The following is a 22,077-nucleotide window of genomic DNA, read 5'->3' as shown; positions in this document are numbered from 1 at the left end:
GATTATTCCATGCAAAACAACTGTGCACATTTAGGTTATACATTAGTTACTGAAACTGCTTTTCATGGTCAGTAAACATCAATGTAATTTCAGATAGGTGACGATATCTCTCAAAATTGGCCACCATTAATTGAATATTAATGGACATAAAAGTCAACTACACCTGACAGGTGTGAAGTGGTTTAGGTTCATTTCCCATCCTTTGTGGGCTCTGCCTGTCAAGCAGCAGAAGGACACATTTTGTCGATGTACCGTTCGCCGATAATGTTTATTTTGCAAGTTACCGGTAGAAACGTTGTACAGTAGGCTGATCGTAGTGGTAAGTAGACCTAATGTACTGTTTTTCTCTAACCAACGTAGGACTACCTAGCGAAGTTAGCTAACATGATCCCCTCTTCGAGTGTTTAATCACGATTGCTGCTAACAGACATGATTGGCTACATTGATTGATGGACCATGTCAAATTAGCTAGCTAGCTAATAAGAGATCACATCAATATAGCTAGGTAACAAGCTAACTTTCAGAGGATAAACTAGATGGCTATATCCAAATAATGTTTGATTTGCTTTCCGTCTATAGTGGTGATGACAGTAGTCCGACTGGCTACTTTACCAGGACGAGGACTTGCCGATATCAAGCTCTTTTCCAAAAGCCTAATGTCAGACGAAACAAGCTAATTGACACATTGTTTCCTTAGCTAGCTAGCTACATGCCAAATGGATTTGCTTACCTTCAAGTATCTGAAAACACATGATCAATTGATGTTTATTGATCACGAAAAGCATGCGGTTTCTTGCTGTATAAGTCTGACGATAGACCTGTGTGGAATAATCAAATTGTATTGGTCACATACACATGGTTAGCAGATACTAATGCTTGTGCTTCTAGTTCCCGACCGTGCAGTAATATCTAACAAGTAATCTAACAATTTCACAACAATTACCTAATACACACAAGTGTAAAGGAATGAATAAGAATGTGTACATATGTCTAACCATTTGTTTTAGCGAAGCTGGGGGGTGTCTATACCCCTTCCAGACCCCGAAACGACCTCGATATGGGGAGGGTATATTCAAATTAAATACCGTAGTACCAACTGGTTTTGCGGACATCACTGTAGTACTGTAAATACTATAGTATTCTACATTATACTACAACATTCTATAGCAAGTACTACACATGATCCAGCGATACTACAGTGTTGTTTATAGTATTCTACAGTATAATACATTTTATTCCATAGTAATTCCATAGTAAGTGCTGTAATATTCTACAGAAAACAGTAGTATTTCTTTCATGTGGGAAGGGCAAGTACCAACCACATGTGGTCTGGGGAAGGCTTTTCAGTGGGCGATTTCATGTTGAGTGTCCCGGGTGGGCCGGGTTTGCTCATTTTCGACCATTCCATTGGTCATCCAAAGGAGAGGTCTCTGACCGGCTGTGGTCACCGGGCCATGGAAAGCGAACTCTTTATCCCAGAAAACAAGGTGCCACCACGTCGTAATAGGATGAAAGAGCCACTGTCATCCAAAACCCAACCGTTGTGATGCACTCAGGTTCCAGACTCGGTTTTGGACGAGACTGACTTTATGACCCAAATTATTCTATTTACACTTTGTAGTCAATTTTGACACTCGTGTTTATGACTAATAACTATGACACATCGTTTTCAAAAGGAAAACCTTTAAAAAAAAAGTTTTGTCTCTTTAGTTTCTTCCATAATGGCTAGAGTAGGTTTCTAAGAGAAAGTATTGGTTTGTGTACTGCTACTGTATGTCTCTATTGTTGAAGTGGGCTACTCCTGTTTGTTTGGTGTCCCTTATCACAGGCCTGAGAGAGGGCTGGTGTTTGTGTATGATTCTGGGTCAGGGGTCAGGTGCCGGGGTCAGGGCCAGGGCATGTATGCAGCGAACTGTCGGAGATGTTTTCGTTGTGACAGTTTCCTCCGTGGGGCTCAGAGACAGTGATACCCCTCCCCCCCTCTCTCTGACCCTCTGTTCCTCTGACATGATTTATGATTCCAGGCTGTTCTTTCAAGGTTGGCTACATAAACATGCCAACTCCCTCCCTCCCTCATCCTCCCTCATCCTCCCTCCCTCATCCTCATTCCCTAATCCTCCCTCCCCCATCCTCCCTCCCCCATCCTCCCTGCCTCATCCTCCCTGCCTCATCCTCCCTGCCTCATCCTCCCTGCCTCATCCTATCTCCCTCATGCTCCCTGCCTCATCCTCCCTGCCTCATCCTCCCTGCCTCATCCTCCCTCCCCCATCCTCCCTGCCTCATCCTCCCTCCCTCATCCTCCCTCCCTCATCCTCCCTGCCTCATCCCATCCTCCCTGCCTCATCCTATCCTCCCTGCCTCATCCTATCTCCCTCCCTCCCTCATCCATCCTCCCTCCCTCACCCTCCCTCATCCATCCTCCCTCCCTCATCCATCCTCTCTCCTTCCTTCCTCCCTCCCTCCCTCCTTCGGGCTCTCCCCCAAACTCTCCCTCCCTCAGCAATCTGATGCCTATTTTAAAACAGTCAGGGAGAGGGACGAACAGGCTGGACATGGCCTGTAAGGTCTACTGTGTTCACCCTGCCTAGGTAAGGGAGGGGCTTTCTGTCTTCTGGGGACACGATTAGAGGTGTTTGTTGACATCCTAGAGTTTCGGATATACGATCAAATAACTTACTTTATACTTGCTATGGTATATTGTAGGCCTGTAGGTTGATTTCTTTAGAAATACTGCTATTACTATCTTTCTCTCTCTCTCTCGCTTTCTTTATCAATTCAATTTCAATTCAATTCAATTCAAGGGCTTTATTGGCATGGGAAACATGTGTTAACATTGCCAAAGCAAGTGAGGTAGACAACATACAAAGTGAATATATAAAGTGAGAAACAACAAAAATTAACAGTAAACATTACACATACAGAAGTTTCAAATCTCTTTATCTCTTTCTATCTCTCTGTCTCTCTCTGTTCAATTCAATTAAAAGGGCTTTAATCGCATGGAAAACATATGTTTACATAGCCAAAGGGAGTGAAACAAACATATCAGTAAACATTACACACACAATAGTTTTAAAATAATAGACACACTTCAGATGTTATATTATTGGCAATGTTTTAAAAATTTGCAAATATATGAAAGTGAATATAGATAAACAGATGATGAATGCAGGATGCTGGATGAAGTAATCTCCTCTCCTACTTCTTTCTCCTCTCCTCTCCTCTCCTCTCCTCTCCTCTCCTCTCCTCTCCTCTCCTCTCCTCTCCTCTCCTCTCCTCTCCTCTCCTCCTCTCCTCTCCTCTCCTCTCCTCTCCTCTCCTCTCCTCTCCTCTCCTCTCCTCTCCTCTCCTCTTCTCCTCTCCTCTTATCTCTTCTTCTTTTCTCTCTCCTCCTCTCCTCTTATCTCTTCTTTTCTCTCTTCTTCTCTTCTCTCCTCTTATCTTCTCACTTCTTCTCTCCACTTATTTATTCTTCTTTTCTCTCTTCTTCTCTCCTCTCCTCTCCTACTTCTCTCCTCTCCTACTTCTTTCCTCTCTCCTCTCCTCTCCTCTTCTTCTCTTCTTCTCTCCTCTTATCTTCTCTTCTTCTCTCCTTTTCTCTTCTCTCCTCTTTTTTTATTTGATCTTCTCTCCTCTTATCTTCTCTCCTATTCTCTTCTCTCCTCTTATCTTCTCTCCTATTCTCTTCTCTCCTCTTCTCTTCTCTCCTCTTCTCTTCTCCCTTCTTCTCTTCTCCTCTTTTCTCATATTCTCTTCTCTTCTCCTCTTTTCTCCTATTCTCTCCTCTTCTTCTCTTCTCTCCTTTTCTCCTATTCTCTCTTCTCTTCTCCTCTTTTCTCATATTCTCTCCTCTTCTTCTCTTCTCTCCTTTTCTCCTCTCTTCTTCTCTTCTCTCTCCTCTCATTTCCTCTTCTCTTCTCATTACCTCCATCCCTTGATCACATGTTAAATATGTTCCTTGCTGGATCTCTCCCTATCTCCTACCTTGCATTGCTCCCTCCATCTTCTCCTCACTCACAATTTGAACCCTTTTTTCCCATTGCTCTCCCTCGCTGTTTGTCTCTCTCTTCCCTCCTTCTATCCCTTCTATTCCTTCTCACGCTCTTCCTCCATCCCTCCATCCCTCCACTGAGTCTGTAATCTTTTTAACATGGGGAGAGAACTCATTGTTCATTAAACAGAAAACCTATTAGCCAGCCTGGTAGAGGTCTAACTGTCCTGGGGCATTGTTTGTTTTGGCTCCACTCTGCTGGAAGCTGCTGAATTTACCATTGACATACTGTGTGTATTATAACTAGGAGAAAACCACATAGACACACACACAAACACACACGCTGGCACATACACACACGCTGACACATACACACACACAAACACACACGCTGGCACATACACACACACACACACACACGCTGGCACATACACACACACACACACACACACACACACACACGCTGGCACATACACACACACACACACGCTGGCACACACACACACACACACACACGCTGGCACATACACACACACACACACACACGCGCTGACACACACACACACACGCTGGCACATACACACACACACATGCTGGCACATTCACACACACACGCTGGCACATACACACACACACACACACGCTGGCACATACACACACACACGCTGGCACATACACACACACACACACACACGCTGGCACATACACACACACACACACACGCTGGCACATACACACACACACACACGCTGGCACATACACACACACACACACACGCTGGCACATACACACACACACACACACACGCTGGCACATACACACACACACACGCTGGCACATACACACACACACACGCTGGCACATACACACACACACACGCTGGCACATACACACACACACGCTGGCACATACACACACACACACACACACGCTGGCACATACACACACGCACACACAAGCTGGCACATACACACATGCACACACACACACACACACACACACACACACACACAGACTGGTACATGAACAAGCATACACACTTACGAGGAGACGCACGCGTCCACACACACACACACACACACACACACACACACACACACACACACACACACATCCTAAGCTGCCAGCTGGACCCATAGCCTAATCATTAGTGACATCATACTTTCCTGAAAAATATGCAATATTAATTTAGTCCCACATCGTTAACGTCTTTGTGGAAACGGAACAGTTCACAATTCTCTGGTGTTGGGAAGGAGCCTAACTAAGACAGAGACAGGTCCTAGATCAGTTTACAGCAGGTTGGTGTCTGTCTCTGTTAAGGAGATTCACTTTACTTGGCAGGTCCTAGATCAGTTTACAGCAGGTTGGTGTCTGTCTCTGTTAAGGAGATTCACTTTACTTGGCAGGTCCTAGATCAGTTTACAGCAGGTTGGTGTCTGTCTCTGTTAAGGAGATTCACTTTACTTGGCAGGTCCTAGATCAGTTTACAGCAGAGACCATACCAAGGCAGGATAGGAGCGTGACAGTCTATTTAATCTCAGAGACTATATCAAGGCAGGATAGGAACGTGACAGTCTATTTAATGTCAGAGACTATACCAAGGCAGGATAGGAGTGTGACAGTCTATTTAATGTCAGAGACTATATCAAGGCAGGATAGGAGCGTGACAGTCTATTTAATGTCAGAGACTATACCAAGGCAGGATAGGAGCATGACAGTCTATTTAATGTCAGAGACTATACCAAGGCAGGATAGGAGCGTGACAGTCTATTTAATGTCAGAGACTATATCAAGGCAGGATAGGAGCGTGACAGTCTATTTAATGTCAGAGACTATACCAAGGCAGGATAGGAGCATGACAGTCTATTTAATGTCAGAGACTATACCAAGGCAGGATAGGAGTGTGACAGTCTATTTAATCTCAGAGACTATACCAAGGCAGGATAGGAGCGTGACAGTCTATTTAATCTCAGAGAATATACCAAGGCAGGATAGGAGCGTGACAATCTCAGAGACTATACCAAGGCAGGATAGGAGCGTGACAATCTCAGAGACTATACCAAGGCAGGATAGGAGCGTGACAATCTCAGAGACTATACCAAGGCAGGATAGGAGCGTGACAGTCTATTTAATCTCAGAGACTATACCAATGCAGGATAGGAGCGTGACAGTCTATTTAATCTCAGAGACTATACCAAGGCAGGATAGGAGCGTGACAGTCTATTTAATCTCAGAGACTATACCAAGGCAGGATAGGAGCGTGACAGTCTATTTAATCTCAGAGACTATACCAATGCAGGATAGGAGCGTGACAATCTCAGAGACTATACCAATGCAGGATAGGAGCGTGACAGTCTATTTAATCTCAGAGACTATACCAAGGCAGGATAGGAGCGTGACAGTCTATTTAATCTCAGAGACTATACCAAGGCAGGATAGGAACGTGACAGTCTATTTAATCTCAGAGACTATACCAAGGCAGGATATGAACGTGACAGTCTATTTAATCTCAGAGACTATACGAAGGCAGGTGATAGAAACACAATCAAGTGTTGATAAAGAAAATATTAACCAACAATTTGTCTTTTGCATTAGAAGTGATGTCTGTAGCATTTACTTTTAAATTGTTCAAAAATGACAATTAATATTGATGCCCCGTGTGAGGAATGTTAAAGGCAATTTCCAGATCTTTGAGTACAGTAATATATTTTTTATGAATTAGAGAACATTTTGTCGGAACCTGATCCCGCCTCCTAAATAGAGAGCAAAATCAGCCACTGTTGTTATCTCTCTGTCTTCTCTCTGTCTCTATCTTTCTTCTCTCTGTCTCTATCTGTCTTCTCTGTCTGCCTTCTCTCTGTCTCCCCTCTGTCTTCTCTCTTTGTCTCTCTCTGTCTCCGCTCTGTCTTCTCTCTGTCTCCGCTCTGTCTTTTCTCTGTCTTCTCACTTTGTCTCTCTCTGTCTCTATCCCCTGTAATTCATAAGCCAATGTCTTCTCTCTGTCTCCTCTCTGTCTTCTCTCTGTCTCCGCTCTATCTGTCTCTCTCTGTCTTCTCTCTGTCTTCTCTCTGTCTCTATCTGTCTCTCTCTGTCTTCTCTCTTTGTCTCTCTCTGTCTTCTATCTGTCCATATCTGTCTTCTATCTGTCTCTATCTGTCTTCTCTCTGTCTCCGCTCTGTCTTCTCTCTATCTGTCTCTCTCTGTCTTCTCTCTGTCTCTATCTGTCTTCTTTCTGTCTCCGCTCTGTCTTCTCTCTATCTGTCTCTCTCTGTCTTCTCTCTGTCTCTATCTGTCTTCTTTCTGTCTCCGCTCTGTCTTCTCTCTATCTGTCTCTCTCTGTATCTGTCTCTCTCTGTCTTCTCTCTTTGTCTCTCTCTGTCTTCTATCTGTCCATATCTGTCTTCTCTCTGTCTCTATCCCTGGTAATTCATAAGCCACTGTCTTCTCTCTGTCTCTATCCCCAGTAATTCATAAGCCACTGTCTTCTCTCTGTCTCTATCCCCAGTAATTCATAGGCCACTGTCTTCTCTCTGTCTCTATCCCCAGTAATTCATAAGCCACTGTCTTCTCTCTGTCTTTATCGCCGGTAATTCATAAGCCACTGTCTTCTCTCAGTCTCTATCCCCAGTAATTCATAGGCCACTGTCTTCTCTCTGTCTCTATCCCCAGTAATTCATAAGCCACTGTCTTCTCTCTGTCTTTATCGCCGGTAATTCATAAGCCACTGTCTTCTCTCAGTCTCTATCCCCAGTAATTCATAGGCCACTGTCTTCTCTCTGTCTCTATCCCCAGTAATTCATAGGCCTCTGTGAGTGAGTGTTTTTTTGCCCCACTCTTCCACCAAGGCACCTGCAAGTTCCCGGACATTTCTGGGGGGGAATGGCCCTAACCCTCACCTTCCGATCCAACAGGTCCCAGATGTGCTCAATGGGATTGAGATCCGGGCTCTTCGCTGGCAATGGCAGAACACTGACATTCCTGTCTTGCTGGAAATCACGCACAGAACGAGCAGTATGGCTGGTGGCATTGTCATGCTGGAGGGTCATGTCAGGATGAGCCTGCAGGAAGGGTACCAGATGAGGGAGGAGGATGTCTTCCCTGTAACGCACAGCATTGAGATTGCCTGCAATGACAACAAGCTCAGTCCGATGATGCTGTGACACACCGCCCCAGACCATGATGGACCCTCCACCTCCAAATCGATCCCGCTCCAGAGTACAGGCCTCGGTGTAACGCTCATTCCTTCGACGATAAACGCGAATCCGACCATCACCCCTGGTGAGACAAAACCGCGACTCGTCAGTGTAGAGCACTTTTTGCCAGTCCTGTCTGGTCCAGCGACGGTGGGTTTGTGCCTATAGGCGACATGGTGCTGGTGATGTCTGGTGAGGACCTGCCTTACAACAGGCCTACAAGCCCTCAGTCCAGCCTATTGCGGACAGTCTGCGCACTGTTGGAGGGATTGTGCGTTCCTGGTGTAACTCGGGCAGTTGTTGTTGCCGCCATCCTGTACCTGTCCCGCAGGTGTGATGTTCGGATGTACCGATCCTGTGCAGGTGTTGTTACACGTAGTCTGCCACTGCGAGGACAATCAGCTGTCCATCCTGTCTCCCTGTAGCGTTGTCTTAGGCGTCTCACAGTACGGACATGGCAACTTATTGCCCTGGCCACATCTGCAGTCCTCATGCTTCCTTGCACCATGCCTAAGGCACGTTCATGCAGATGAACAGGGACCCTGGGCATCTTTCTTTTGGTGTTTTTCAGAGTCAGTAGGAAGGCCTCTTTAGTGTCCTAAGTTTTCATACCTGTGACCTTAATTGTAAGCTGTTAGTGTAAGCTGTTAGTGTCTTAACAACTGTTCCACAGGTGCATGTTCATTAATTGTTTATGGTTCATTGAACAAGCATGGGAAACAGTGTTTAAACCCTTTACAATGAAGATCTGTGAAGTTATTTGGATCTTTACGAATTATCTTTGAAAGACAGGGTCCTGAAACAGGGACGTTTCTTTTTTTGCTGAGTTTATGTACAATGCATTCGGAAAGTATTCAGACCCCTTGACTTTTTCCTCATTTTGTTACATTACAACCTGAGTCACTTCAAACTGACAATGTGAACAAGGCTTTAAATACATCCCCCCCCTCTCATCCCTCCATCTCAGAGTACGAGGAGGAGGAGTGGAGTGACTGGTCGCCATGCAGCGTCACCTGCGGCAATGGCAACCAGAAGCGTATCCGTTCTTGTGGTTACGCATGCACAGCGACCGAGTCCCGGACCTGCGACCTGGACAGATGCCCAGGTGAGATAGAAACCTGGGTGATGTCATCAATAATAGCCTGGGTGACATCATCAATAATTCCCTGGGTGATGTCATCAATAATTCCCTGGGTGATGTCATCAATAATTCCCTGGGTGATGTCATCAATAATACCCTGGGTGATGTCATCAATAATACCCTGGGTGATGTCATCTTAATGGCCTGGATGACGTCATCAATAATGGCTGTGTCTCTGGTTGTGTCCCAGTAGTTCCAAATAGCATCTGTCTCCTTTCCATCATGATCACTGATGCCAAAGGACTTCATAAGTGTTGAAGCAATAATTACCGGTCAGTTGCTTGTGTGTCTTGTACAGTGATCGTACCAGTAGGCTCTTCCTGATGGGTCAGCCTGATGCTTCCAGTACAAGGCTCTTTATATCAGTGGAATGTGCTCAGTGCAAATGGGACTTGGATGCAGTCCAGCTGGGACTCCTGTGTTGAGTAGTGAGCTGCCTGCTTGTTGCTCCCCTGAGGAGTCCTGGTGTGTACACAGCTCTATGGCTGTTTCACTCCGCTCAATGGAGGCTTGTACCACAGAGCTGGAGGGTAGAGGAGATTGTGTGTGTGTGTGGGCACAGACATTCACGCCAGTCATATATCCACAGCTAATCATCAAATAAAAAATATAAGTTCATTGGTCACGTACACAAATTTACAGATAATATCCCAGGTGCAACGAAATGATTGTGTTTCTAGCTCCAACAGTAATACCTAGCTAAATGATTGTGTTTCCAGCTCCAACAGTAATACCTAGCTAAATGCGTGTGTTTCTAGCTCCAACAGTAATACCTAGCTAAATGCTTGTGTTTCTAGCTCCAACAGTAATACCTAGCTAAATGCGTGTGTCTCTAGCTCCAACAGTAATACCTAGCTAAATGCTTGTGTTTCTAGCTCCAACAGTAATACCTAGCTAAATGCGTGTGTCTCTAGCTCCAACAGTAATACCTAGCTAAATGCTTGTGTTTCTAGCTCCAACAGTAATACCTAGCTAAATGCGTGTGTCTCTAGCTCCAACAGTAATACCTAGCTAAATGCGTGTGTTTCTAGCTCCAACAGTAATACCTAGCTAAATGCTTGTGTTTCTAGCTCCAACAGTAATACCTAGCTAAATGCGTGTGTCTCTAGCTCCAACAGTAATACCTAGCTAAATGCGTGTGTCTCTAGCTCCAACAGTAATACCTAGCTAAATGCTTGTGTTTCTAGCTCCAACAGTAATACCTAGCTAAATGATTGTGTTTCCAGCTCCAACAGTAATACCTAGCTAAATGCTTGTGTCTCTAGCTCCAACAGTAATACCTAGCTAAATGCGTGTGTCTCTAGCTCCAACAGTAATACCTAGCTAAATGCTTGTGTCTCTAGCTCCAACAGTAATACCTAGCTAAATGCGTGTGTCTCTAGCTCCAACAGTAATACCTAGCTAAATGCGTGTGTCTCTAGCTCCAACAGTAATACCTAGCTAAATGCGTGTGTCTCTAGCTCCAACAGTAATACCTAGCTAAATGCTTGTGTTTCTAGCTCCAACAGTAATACCTAGCTAAATGATTGTGTTTCCAGCTCCAACAGTAATACCTAGCTAAATGCTTGTGTCTCTAGCTCCAACAGTAATACCTAGCTAAATGCGTGTGTCTCTAGCTCCAACAGTAATACCTAGCTAAATGCTTGTGTCTCTAGCTCCAACAGTAATACCTAGCTAAATGCGTGTGTCTCTAGCTCCAACAGTAATACCTAGCTAAATGCTTGTGTTTCTAGCTCCAACAGTAATACCTAGCTAAATGATTGTGTTTCCAGCTCCAACAGTAATACCTAGCTAAATGCTTGTGTCTCTAGCTCCAACAGTAATACCTAGCTAAATGCGTGTGTCTCTAGCTCCAACAGTAATACCTAGCTAAATGCTTGTGTCTCTAGCTCCAACAGTAATACCTAGCTAAATGCGTGTGTCTCTAGCTCCAACAGTAATACCTAGCTAAATGATTGTGTTTCCAGCTCCAACAGTAATACCTAGCTAAATGCTTGTGTCTCTAGCTCCAACAGTAATACCTAGCTAAATGCTTGTGTTTCTAGCTCCAACAGTAATACCTAGCTAAATGCTTGTGTTTCTAGCTCCAACAGTAATACCTAGCTAAATGCTTGTGTTTCTAGCTCCAACAGTAATACCTAGCTAAATGCTTGTGTTTCTAGCTCCAACAGTAATACCTAGCTAAATGCTTGTGTCTCTAGCTCCAACAGTAATACCTAGCTAAATGCTTGTGTCTCTAGCTCCAACAGTAATACCTAGCTAAATGCTTGTGTCTCTAGCTCCAACAGTAATACCTAGCTAAATGCTTGTGTTTCTAGCTCCAACAGTAATACCTAGCTAAATGCTTGTGTTTCTAGCTCCAACAGTAATACCTAGCTAAATGCTTGTGTTTCTAGCTCCAACAGTAATACCTAGCTAAATGCGTGTGTCTCTAGCTCCAACAGTAATACCTAGCTAAATGCTTGTGTTTCCAAATCAAATCAAATCAAATCAAATTTTATTTGTCACATACACATGGTTAGCAGATGTTAATGCGAGTGTAGCGAAATGCTTGTGCTTCTAGTTCCGACAATGCAGTAATAACGAGCAAGTAATCTAACTAACAATTCCAAAAAAAAACTACTGTCTTATACACAGTGTAAGGGGATAAAGAATATGTACATAAGGATATATGAATGAGTGATGGTACAGAGCAGCATAGGCAAGATACAGTAGATGATATCGAGTACAGTATATACATATGAGATAAGTATGTAAACCAAGTGGCATAGTTAAAGTGGCTAGTGATACATGTATTACATAAGGATGCAGTCGATGATATAGAGTACAGTATCAACGTATGCATATGAGATGAACAATGTAGGGTAAGTAACATTATATAAGGTAGCATTGTTTAAAGTGGCTAGTGATATATTTACATAATTTCCCATCAATTCCCATGATTAAAGTGGCTGGAGTAGAGTCAGTGTCATTGACAGTGTGTTGGCAGTAGCCACTCAATGTTAGTGGTGGCTGTTTAACAGTCTGATGGCCTTGAGATAGAAGCTGTTTTTCAGTCTCTCGGTCCCAGCTTTGATGCACCTGTACTGACCTCGCCTTCTGGATGACAGCGGGGTGAACAGGCAGTGGCTCGGGTGGTTGATGTCCTTGATGATCTTTATGGCCTTCCTGTAGCATCGGGTGGTGTAGGTGTCCTGGAGGGCAGGTAGTTTGCCCCCGGTGATGCGTTGTGCAGACCTCACTACCCTCTGGAGAGCCTTACGGTTGAGGGCGGTGCAGTTGCCATACCAGGCGGTGATACAGCCCGCCAGGATGCTCTCGATTGTGCATCTGTAGAAGTTTGTGAGTGCTTTTGGTGACAAGCCGAATTTCTTCAGCCTCCTGAGGTTGAAGAGGCGCTGCTGCGCCTTCCTCACGATGCTGTCTGTGTGAGTGGACCAATTCAGTTTGTCTGTGATGTGTATGCCGAGGAACTTAAAACTTGCTACCCTCTCCACTACTGTTCCATCGATGTGGATGGGGGTGTTCCCTCTGCTGTTTCCTGAAGTCCACAATCATCTCCTTAGTTTTGTTGACGTTGAGTGTGAGGTTATTTTCCTGACACCACACTCCGAGGGCCCTCACCTCCTCCCTGTAGGCCGTCTCGTCGTTGTTGGTAATCAAGCCTACCACTGTTGTGTCGTCCGCAAACTTGATGATTGAGTTGGAGGCGTGCATGGCCACGCAGTCGTGGGTGAACAGGGAGTACAGGAGGGGGCTCAGAACGCACCCTTGTGGGGCCCCAGTGTTGAGGATCAGCGGGGAGGAGATGTTGTTGCCTACCCTCACCACCTGGGGGCGGCCCGTCAGGAAGTCCAGTACCCAGTTGCACAGGGCGGGGTCGAGACCCAGGGTCTCGAGCTTGATGACGAGCTTGGAGGGTACTATGGTGTTGAATGCCGAGCTGTAGTCGATGAACAGCATTCTCACATAGGTATTCCTCTTGTCCAGATGGGTTAGGGCAGTGTGCAGTGTGGTTGAGATTGCATCGTCTGTGGACCTATTTGGGCGGTAAGCAAATTGGAGTGGGTCAAGGGTGTCAGGTAGGGTGGAGGTGATATGGTCCTTGACTAGTCTCTCAAAGCACTTCATGATGACGGATGTGAGTGCTACGGGCGGTAGTCGTTTAGCTCAGTTACCTTAGCTTTCTTGGGAACAGGAACAATGGTGGCCCTCTTGAAGCATGTGGGAACAGCAGACTGGTATAGGGATTGGTTGAATATGTCCGTAAACACACCGGCCAGCTGGTCTGCGCATGCTCTGAGGGCGCGGCTGGGGATGCCGTCTGGGCCTGCAGCCTTGCGAGGGTTAACACGTTTAAATGTCTTACTCACTTCGGCTGCAGTGAAGGAGAGACCGCATGATTCCGTTGCAGGCCGTGTCAGTGGCACTGTATTGTCCTCAAAGCGGGCAAAAAGTTATTTAGTCTGCCTGGGAGCAAGACATCCTGGTCCGTGACTGGGCTGGGTTTCTTCCTGTAGTCCGTGATTGATTGTAGACCCTGCCACATACCTCTTGTGTCTGAGCCGTTGAATTGAGATTCTACTTTGTCTCTGTACTGGCGCTTAGCTTGTTTGATAGCCTTGCGGAGGGAATAGCTGCACTGTTTGTATTCAGTCATGTTACCAGACACCTTGCCCTGATTAAAAGCAGTGGTTCGTGCCTTCAGTTTCACACGAATGCTGCCATCAATCCACGGTTTCTGGTTAGGGAATGTTTTAATCGTTGCTATGGGAACGACATCTTCAACGCACGTTCTAATGAACTCGCACACCGTATCAGCGTATTCGTCAATGTTGTTGTCTGACGCAATACGAAACATCTCCCAGTCCACGTGATGGAAGCAGTCTTGGAGTGTGGAGTCAGCTTGGTCGGACCAGCGTTGGACAGACCTCAGCGTGGGAGCTTCTTGTTTTAGTTTCTGTCTGTAGGCAGGGATCAACAAAATGGAGTCGTGGTCAGCTTTTCCGAAAGGGGGCGGGGCAGGGCCTTATATGCGTCGCGGAAGTTAGAGTAACAATGATCCAGGGTCTTTCCACCCCTGGTTGCGCAATCAATATGCTGATAAAATTTAGGGAGTCTTGTTTTCAGATTAGCCTTGTTAAAATCCCCAGCTACAATGAATGCAGCCTCCGGATAAATCGTTTCCAGTTTGCAGAGAGTTAAATAAAGTTCGTTCAGAGCCATCGATGTGTCTGCTTGGGGGGGATATATACGGCTGTGATTATAATCGAAGAGAATTCTCTTGGTAGATAATGCGGTCTACATTTGATTGTGAGGAATTCTAAATCAGGTGAACAGAAGGATTTGAGTTCCTGTATGTTTCCTTCATCACACCATGTCACGTTGGCCATAAGGCATACGCCCCCGCCCGTCTTCTTACCAGAGAGATGTTTGTTTCTGTCGGCGCGATGCGTGGAGAAACCCGCTGGCTGCACCGCTTCGGATTGCGTCTCTCCAGTTAGCCATGTTTCCGTGAAGCAGAGAACGTTACAGTCTCTGATGTCCCTCTGGAATGCTACCCTTGCTCGGATTTCATCAACCTTGTTGTCAAGAGACTGGACATTGGCAAGAAGAATGCTGGGGAGTGGTGCACGATGTGCCCGTCTCCGGAGTCTGACCAGAAGACCGCTTCGTTTCCCTCTTTTCTGAGTCGTTTTTTTTTTTGGTCGCTGCATATGATCCACTCGGTTACACTGGTTGTAATGCAGAACTCAGGATCCGCATCGCGAAAAACATATTCTTGGTCGTACTGATGGTGAGTTGACGCTGATCTTATATTCAGTAGTTCTTGTCGGCTGTATGTAAAGAAACCTAAGATGACCTGGGGTACTAGTGTAAGAAATAACACGTAAAAAAACAAAAAACTGCATAGTTTCCTAGGAACGCGAAGCGAGGCGGCCATCTCTGTCGGCGCCGGAAGTACAATTTCCAGCTCCAACAGTAATACCTAGCTAAATGATTGTGTTTCCAGCTCCAACAGTAATACCTAGCTAAATGATTGTGTTTCCAGCTCCAACAGTAATACCTAGCTAAATGCTTGTGTCTCTAGCTCCAACAGTAATACCTAGCTAAATGCTTGTGTCTCTAGCTCCAACAGTAATACCTAGCTAAATGCTTGTGTTTCTAGCTCCAACAGTAATACCTAGCTAAATGCGTGTGTTTCTAGCTCCAACAGTAATACCTAGCTAAATGCTTGTGTTTCTAGCTCCAACAGTAATACCTAGCTAAATGCGTGTGTCTCTAGCTCCAACTGTGCATTAATACCTAGCAAGTTAAAAATCTATACACACGAAATCCAGAAAAATACAACAACAAAAGAATATATGTAAACATTATTAAAGTGACCAGTGTTCAATGACTCTATGTACATTGGGCAGCAGTCTGTAAGGTGCAGGGTAGAGTGCCAGGTGGTAGCCGGCTAGTAACAGTGACTAATTCAGGGCAGGGTACTGGGCGGATGCTGGCTAGTGGTGACTGTTTAACAGCTACCCACTGAAACATATTTTTTTTCCTTTTTGTGGTATCTTGTGCTATTCATTCAGCAGGTTTCATATTGTGTCTTTCCCCTCTCTTTCTGTAGATGACCTCCTAGCAGTTACTGAGCTGATGACTCTGGAGAAAACCAATGGCACTGACTCCCTTGACACAAGTACGTTTGTTGCAGTGTGTGTGTGTGTGTGTGTGTGTGTGTGTGTGTGCGCCTGTAATCAACAGGGCCTGTTGTAGTATTTGGGGGGCCTTCATGGTCTGTTCCGTTTAGGATGGTTTAAACTGCTCTACTGGGGCTCCAATCATAGAGGGACTGTGGGAGTCAGAAACCCCCTTCACCTCGTTAAGGATTGCTCAACCAAGAGTGTTGCACAGCCAATGGAAAACATGACTGTTCCTCCAAAAAATTCTTGAATTGTTTCTTTAGTTTGCCTTTTAGTTCCCCCGCTGATAGCTCTCTCCACTCATATCAAAGAATAAAACTATCGGAAACATAACGAGAAAAAGTGTCTTTCCCCAATCCTCTATCGAACATACACTGTACATTCTTATAATGAATAGGTTCCAATTTGAACACAGCCTATAACATAGATTGTATTATTTGGCAGCGAGTACGGACGTGGCTGAGTTTTCAACCCACTCTTGTTTCGATCTCTGTTGTCTTTGAGAGTAAAGGGTTTTAAGGTGCTGAAATCACTCCTTTATGCTTGGAAAGTCTCTCTCTCTCTCTGGTTTCCTCAAGGTAATCAATGCTGTCTTCACGTATAATCCTCCCAAGTTGTGTCAAGTTGGCTGGATGTCCTGTGGGTGGTGGACCATTCTTGATACACATGGGAAACTGTTGAGTGTGAAAACCCCTCCAGCAACATTGCAGTTCTTGACACAAACTGGTGCGCCTGGCACCTACTACCATACCCCATTCAAAGGCACTTAAATCTGTTATCCTGTCCATACACCCTCTGAATGGCACACATACACAATCCATGTTTAAAAATTGGTCTGTAGCCCTTTCCTGCAGTCAAATAACCTAGTGGCCTCATGGGTGGAATATTACCTACCGGGATAGCCTAGTGGTTAGAGCATTGGACGAGTAACTGAAAGGTTATCCCCGAGCTGACAAGGTAAAAATCTGTCCTTCTGCCCCCGAACAAGGCATCCCATCGTCATTGAAAATAAGATTTTGTTCTCATCTGACTTGCCTAGTTAAATAAAGGTCAAATAAAATGTATACATTTCATAATTTGTGAAAATTATTCCCGCCAAAAATCCAGTGTTGCTATGTCAAACAGCTTAGTTATATTTCAGTGGTCTGTGATGTACAGTACTGGTCAATATTTATATTTGAGATTCTTCAAATAGCCACCCTTTGCCTTTGATGACAGCTTTGCACACTCTTAGCACTCTCTCAACCAGCTTCATGAGGTAGTCACCTGGAATGCATTTTAATGAACAGGTATGCCTTGTTAAAAGTTGATTTGTGGAATTTCTTTCCTTCTTAATGCGTTTGAGCCAATCAGTCGTGATGTGACAAGGTAGGAGTGGTATACAGAAGCCCGATTTAGTCAGAGACCAAGTCCATATTATGGCAAGAACAGCTCAAATAAGAAAAGAGAAATGACAGTCCATCATTACTTTATGACATGAAGGTCAGTCAATATGGATAATTTCAAGAACTTTGAAAGTTTCTTCAAGTGCAGTTGCAAAAACCATCAAGCACTATGATGAAACTGGCTCTCATGAATACCGCCACAGGAAAGGAAGACCCAGAGTTACCTCTGCTGCAGAGGATAAGTTCGTTAGTGTCACCAGCCTCAGACATTGCAGCCCAAATAAATGTTTCACAGAGTTCAAGTAACACACACATCTCAACATCAACTGTTCAGAGGAGACCGCGTGAATCAGTCCTTCATGGTCAAATTGCTGCAAAGAAACCACAACTAAAGGACACCAATAATAAGAAGATATTTGCTTGGAGCAAGAAACACGAGCTATGGGCATTAGACTGGTGGAAATCTGTCCTTTGGTCTAAATTTTTTATTTTTGGTTCCAACCGCCGTGTCTTTATGTGACGCAGAGTAGGTGAACAAATGATCTCTGCGTGTGTGGTTCCCACCGTGAAGCATGGAGGAGGTGGTGTGATAGTGTGGGGGTGCTTTGCTGATGACACTGTCAGTGATTTATTTAGAATTCAAGGCACATTTAACCAACATGGCTACCACAGCATTCTGCAGTGATACGCCATCCCACCTGGTTTGCGTTTAGTGGGACTATCATTTGTTTTTCAACAGGACAATGACCCAACACACCTCCAGGCTGTGTAAGGGCTATTTGATCAAGAAGGAGAGTGATGGAGTGCTGCATCAGTTGACCTGGCCTCCACAATCACCCGACCTCAACCCAGTTGGGATGAGTTGGACCGCAGAGTGAAGGAAAAGCAGCCAACAAGTGCTCAGCATATGTGGGAACTCCTTCAAGACGGTTGGAAAAGCATTCCAGGTAAAGCTGGTTGAGAGAATGCCAAGAGTGTGCAAAACTGTCATCAAGGCAAAGGGTGGCAACTTTGAAGAATCTAAAATACAACATATTTTTTTATTTGTTTAACACTTTTTTGGTTACTACATGATTCTATGTGTCATTTCATAGTTTTGATGTCTTCCCTATTATTCTACAATGTAGAAAATAGTAAAAATAAAGAAAAACCTTTCAATGACTAGGTGTGTTCAAACCTTTGACTGGTACTGTATATAAAATGTAATATTGGGATTCAAACTCAAAATGGAATACATTTCAACTCTACATCTGACATGGTACAGGTGTCTTCTTTTTTTAAAGCCCATAACCATGTGTGTGAGGTGTATACTTTTGTTTCAAAGTAGATTTGTTTAAGACTACCAAGAAACACTCTGTGTGCCCCTGAATTAACCCACTAGAGTAAAAGTTTAACCTGTATCATCCCCTTCATCTACACTGATTTGAGTGGATTCAACAGGTGACAGGGACCTGTCGTGGAATATCTAATCAATATCTAGCTAATCAAAGGGAAGAAAGACTGCAGATTCTTTCAAACAAACACTTTTATTATAAGATTTGCAAAAATGGAGAATCAACTACCCACTCAACAGTGCATAGTTGAAAAGCTCAACGAACTGTGCCGGTTCAATGCTTTTATAGAGAAAATACACACAACCCCTTTCTGAAAACGTGGCAGTCAGTAGATATTGTGTAAAAGGTCATTAGTTGTATGTGCAGATTAAAGATAACACAAGGTTGATAGCCCGAGGGCTCAACCGTCCAACTGCTGTTCACGACAGCAAAGCACTATAATGGGCTCCTTTCTGCAAGTTTTCATACATGTGACTTCCTGTAGATAGTAAACCCACAGGATGTCACCTGCCGAGGTTGCACCCAAGCGGACCTTTAGCTATACGCCCAGTCTGATGACTCAGTCCCACAAAGACACGTCTATCTCAGGTTAGAAAAAACACTAACATATAACGAGAGACAATTCTTTAAACAGTCAAATATGGGATAGCTTAATTAATAATGTAATTCTTCACAATAGATCCTAGCTTTCACCTGGATTCATCTGGTCAGTTTATTTAATGCAAAGTGCAGGTGTTCTTAATGTTTTGTACACTCAGTGTATATGATTGACTCCTACTGTATATGGTTGACTACTATACGATTGACTCCTATATGATTGACTCCTACTGTATATGGTTGACTACTATACGATTGACTTCTATATGATTGACTCCTACATGATTGACTCCTACTGTATATGGTTGACTACTATACGATTGACTTCTATATGATTGACTCCTACACGATTGACTCCTACTGTATATGGTTGACTACTATACGATTGACTTCTATATGATTGACTCCTACATGATTGACTCCTACATGATTGACTCCTACATGATTGACTCCTACATGATTGACTCCTACATGATTGACTCCTACATGATTGACTCCTATACGATTGACTCCTACTGTATATGGTTGACTACTACATGATTGACTCCTACATGATTGACTCCTATACGATTGACTCCTACTGTATATGGTTGACTACTATACGATTGACTTCTATATGATTGACTCCTACATGATTGACTCCTACATGATTGACTCCTACATGATTGACTCCTACATGATTGACTCCTATACGATTGACTCCTACTGTATATGGTTGACTACTATACGATTGACTTCTATATGATTGACTCCTACATGATTGACTCCTACATGATTGACTCCTACATGATTGACTCCTACATGATTGACTCCTACATGATTGACTCCTACATGATTGACTCCTACATGATTGACTCCTATATGATTGACTCCTACATGATTGACTCCTACATGATTGACTCCTACGCGATTGACTCCTGTATGATTTCTCTCCTATACGATTGATTCCTACATGATTGACTCCTACATGATTGACTCCTACATGATTGACTCCTACATGATTGACTCCTATATGATTTCTCTCCTATACGATTGACTCCTACATGATTGACTCCTATACGATTGACTCCTATACGATTGACTCCTATACGATTGACTCCTACATGATTGACTCCTACGTGATTGACTCCTATACGATTGACTCCTATACGATTTCTCTCCTCCCCAGATGTGGACAGCTGTGACAAGTGGCTGAGCTGTAAGAACGACTTCCTCCAGAAGTACCTCCATAAGGTGCTGACCGAACTACCCAGCTGCCCCTGCTCCTACCCGTCCGAGGCAGTCTACAACGCCGTCCACATCTTCGACACGACGCTGCGTAAGACCTACCGCTGGCGCGACGCCTCCGGCCCCAGAGAACACCTGGACATTTACAAGCCTTCCGCTCGCTTCTGCACGCGCTCCATGATCTCCTCCAATAGCACCACCCTGGCTGCGCAGCACTGTTGCTACGACGACCACGCAAAGCTTATCACGCGAGGTAAAGGGGCGGGCGCTCCGAACCTCATCAGTACTGAGTTCTCGCCAGAGCTGCATTACAAAGTGGACGTGCTGCCCTGGATCCTGTGTAACGGGGACTGGAGCCGCTTCCACTTGGTGAGGCCACCCAACAACGGGCTGCTGTGTCCCGACAACCCACACGAGGAGGTGCATCAGGCTCAACTGGAGGAGGCCAGGGAGTACTGATGGGAAGGAGAACTGAGACCCTGACCGGGGGAAGAGCTGGAAAGAGGGGGTAGAGAGAGCCACATGGTCCCCAATTATGTCTGGATTTCAGCATAGACCACATACTGAATATGTGTAGCGTTAACTATCAGTTGGTTTGGGAAGAAAAGGACTCCTGGATGTCCCATCTCTAGCTCCTCCTTATTCAGTGTTCGGTCACATTGAGGTACGGAGTTTATTAATGACTGAAATTGGACATTTCTCCAATCAGGGAAGCCGGCAACCAGCCATCCAAAATGGAGTGAAGTTGAGCTCCTCTCTTGCAGTGGCGTACTCTGACGTGGGAAAACGATGTGAGCGCCCCGTTTTAATGCTGTGTTTTTAGGACATCTTCACCATCAAGCACTTCACTCCTTGAATGATTCGTCAGGATCCACCGGCCAATTGGAATATACTCTTCCACGAATGACATACTGTGGCATTACAGGAAGAGAAAAATCAAAATAATTCTAACGTGCTGCTGATGTATTGCTTGTGAAAGTCCAGATTTTGGAGTTTCTGAGGCTTTATACACTCTTCAATCAGAAGAAACTGGTTTGTGAACGTTAGGAACAGTTGGAGAGGATGACATGGTTCTAGTTATCCTCTCACCCCCAAGCACCCCACCCTCCACTTTCATACACTCACATGTGCTGCTGCTATTGAGAAGAGGGATGGGTACAGGGGGATGGGTACAGAGGGATGGGTACAGGGAGATGGGTACAGGGGGATGGGTACAGATAGATATGTACAGGGGGATGGGTACAGGGGATGGGTACAGGGGATGGGTACAGGGGGATGGGTACAGGGAGATGGGTACAGGGGGATGGGTACAGGGAGATGGGTACAGGGAGATGGGTACAGGGAGATGGGTACAGGGGGATGGGTACAGATAGATATGTACAGGGGGATGGGTACAGGGGATGGGTACAGGGAGATGGGTACAGGGGGATGGGTACAGGGGGATGGGTACAGGGAGATGGGTACAGATAGATGGGTACAGCGAGATGGGTACAGGGGGATGAGTACAGGGGGATGGG

General features: G+C 44.9%; 1 protein-coding gene across 1 annotated transcript in view; it reads left to right on the top strand.

Annotated features, from left to right (window-relative positions):
• LOC112255814 (isthmin-2-like) overlaps nt 1-21,718 on the top strand; it is a 38,258-nt gene extending 16,540 nt beyond the window's left edge. Inside the window, exons 4-6 of the mRNA XM_042326239.1 lie at nt 9,149-9,286; nt 15,945-16,013; nt 20,502-21,718. Of these exons, the coding sequence (XP_042182173.1) occupies nt 9,149-9,286; nt 15,945-16,013; nt 20,502-21,019 (725 nt within the window). The 3' untranslated portion in view covers nt 21,020-21,718. The remainder of the gene's footprint in view (nt 1-9,148; nt 9,287-15,944; nt 16,014-20,501) is intronic.
• Nucleotides 21,719-22,077: the final 359 nt, after the last annotated feature.

Source organism: Oncorhynchus tshawytscha, linkage group LG08 (genome assembly GCF_018296145.1).
Source record: "Oncorhynchus tshawytscha isolate Ot180627B linkage group LG08, Otsh_v2.0, whole genome shotgun sequence".
In the NCBI taxonomy this organism is placed as follows: Eukaryota; Metazoa; Chordata; class Actinopteri; order Salmoniformes; family Salmonidae; genus Oncorhynchus; species Oncorhynchus tshawytscha.
This window is presented reverse-complemented; position numbering and strand designations above follow the sequence as displayed.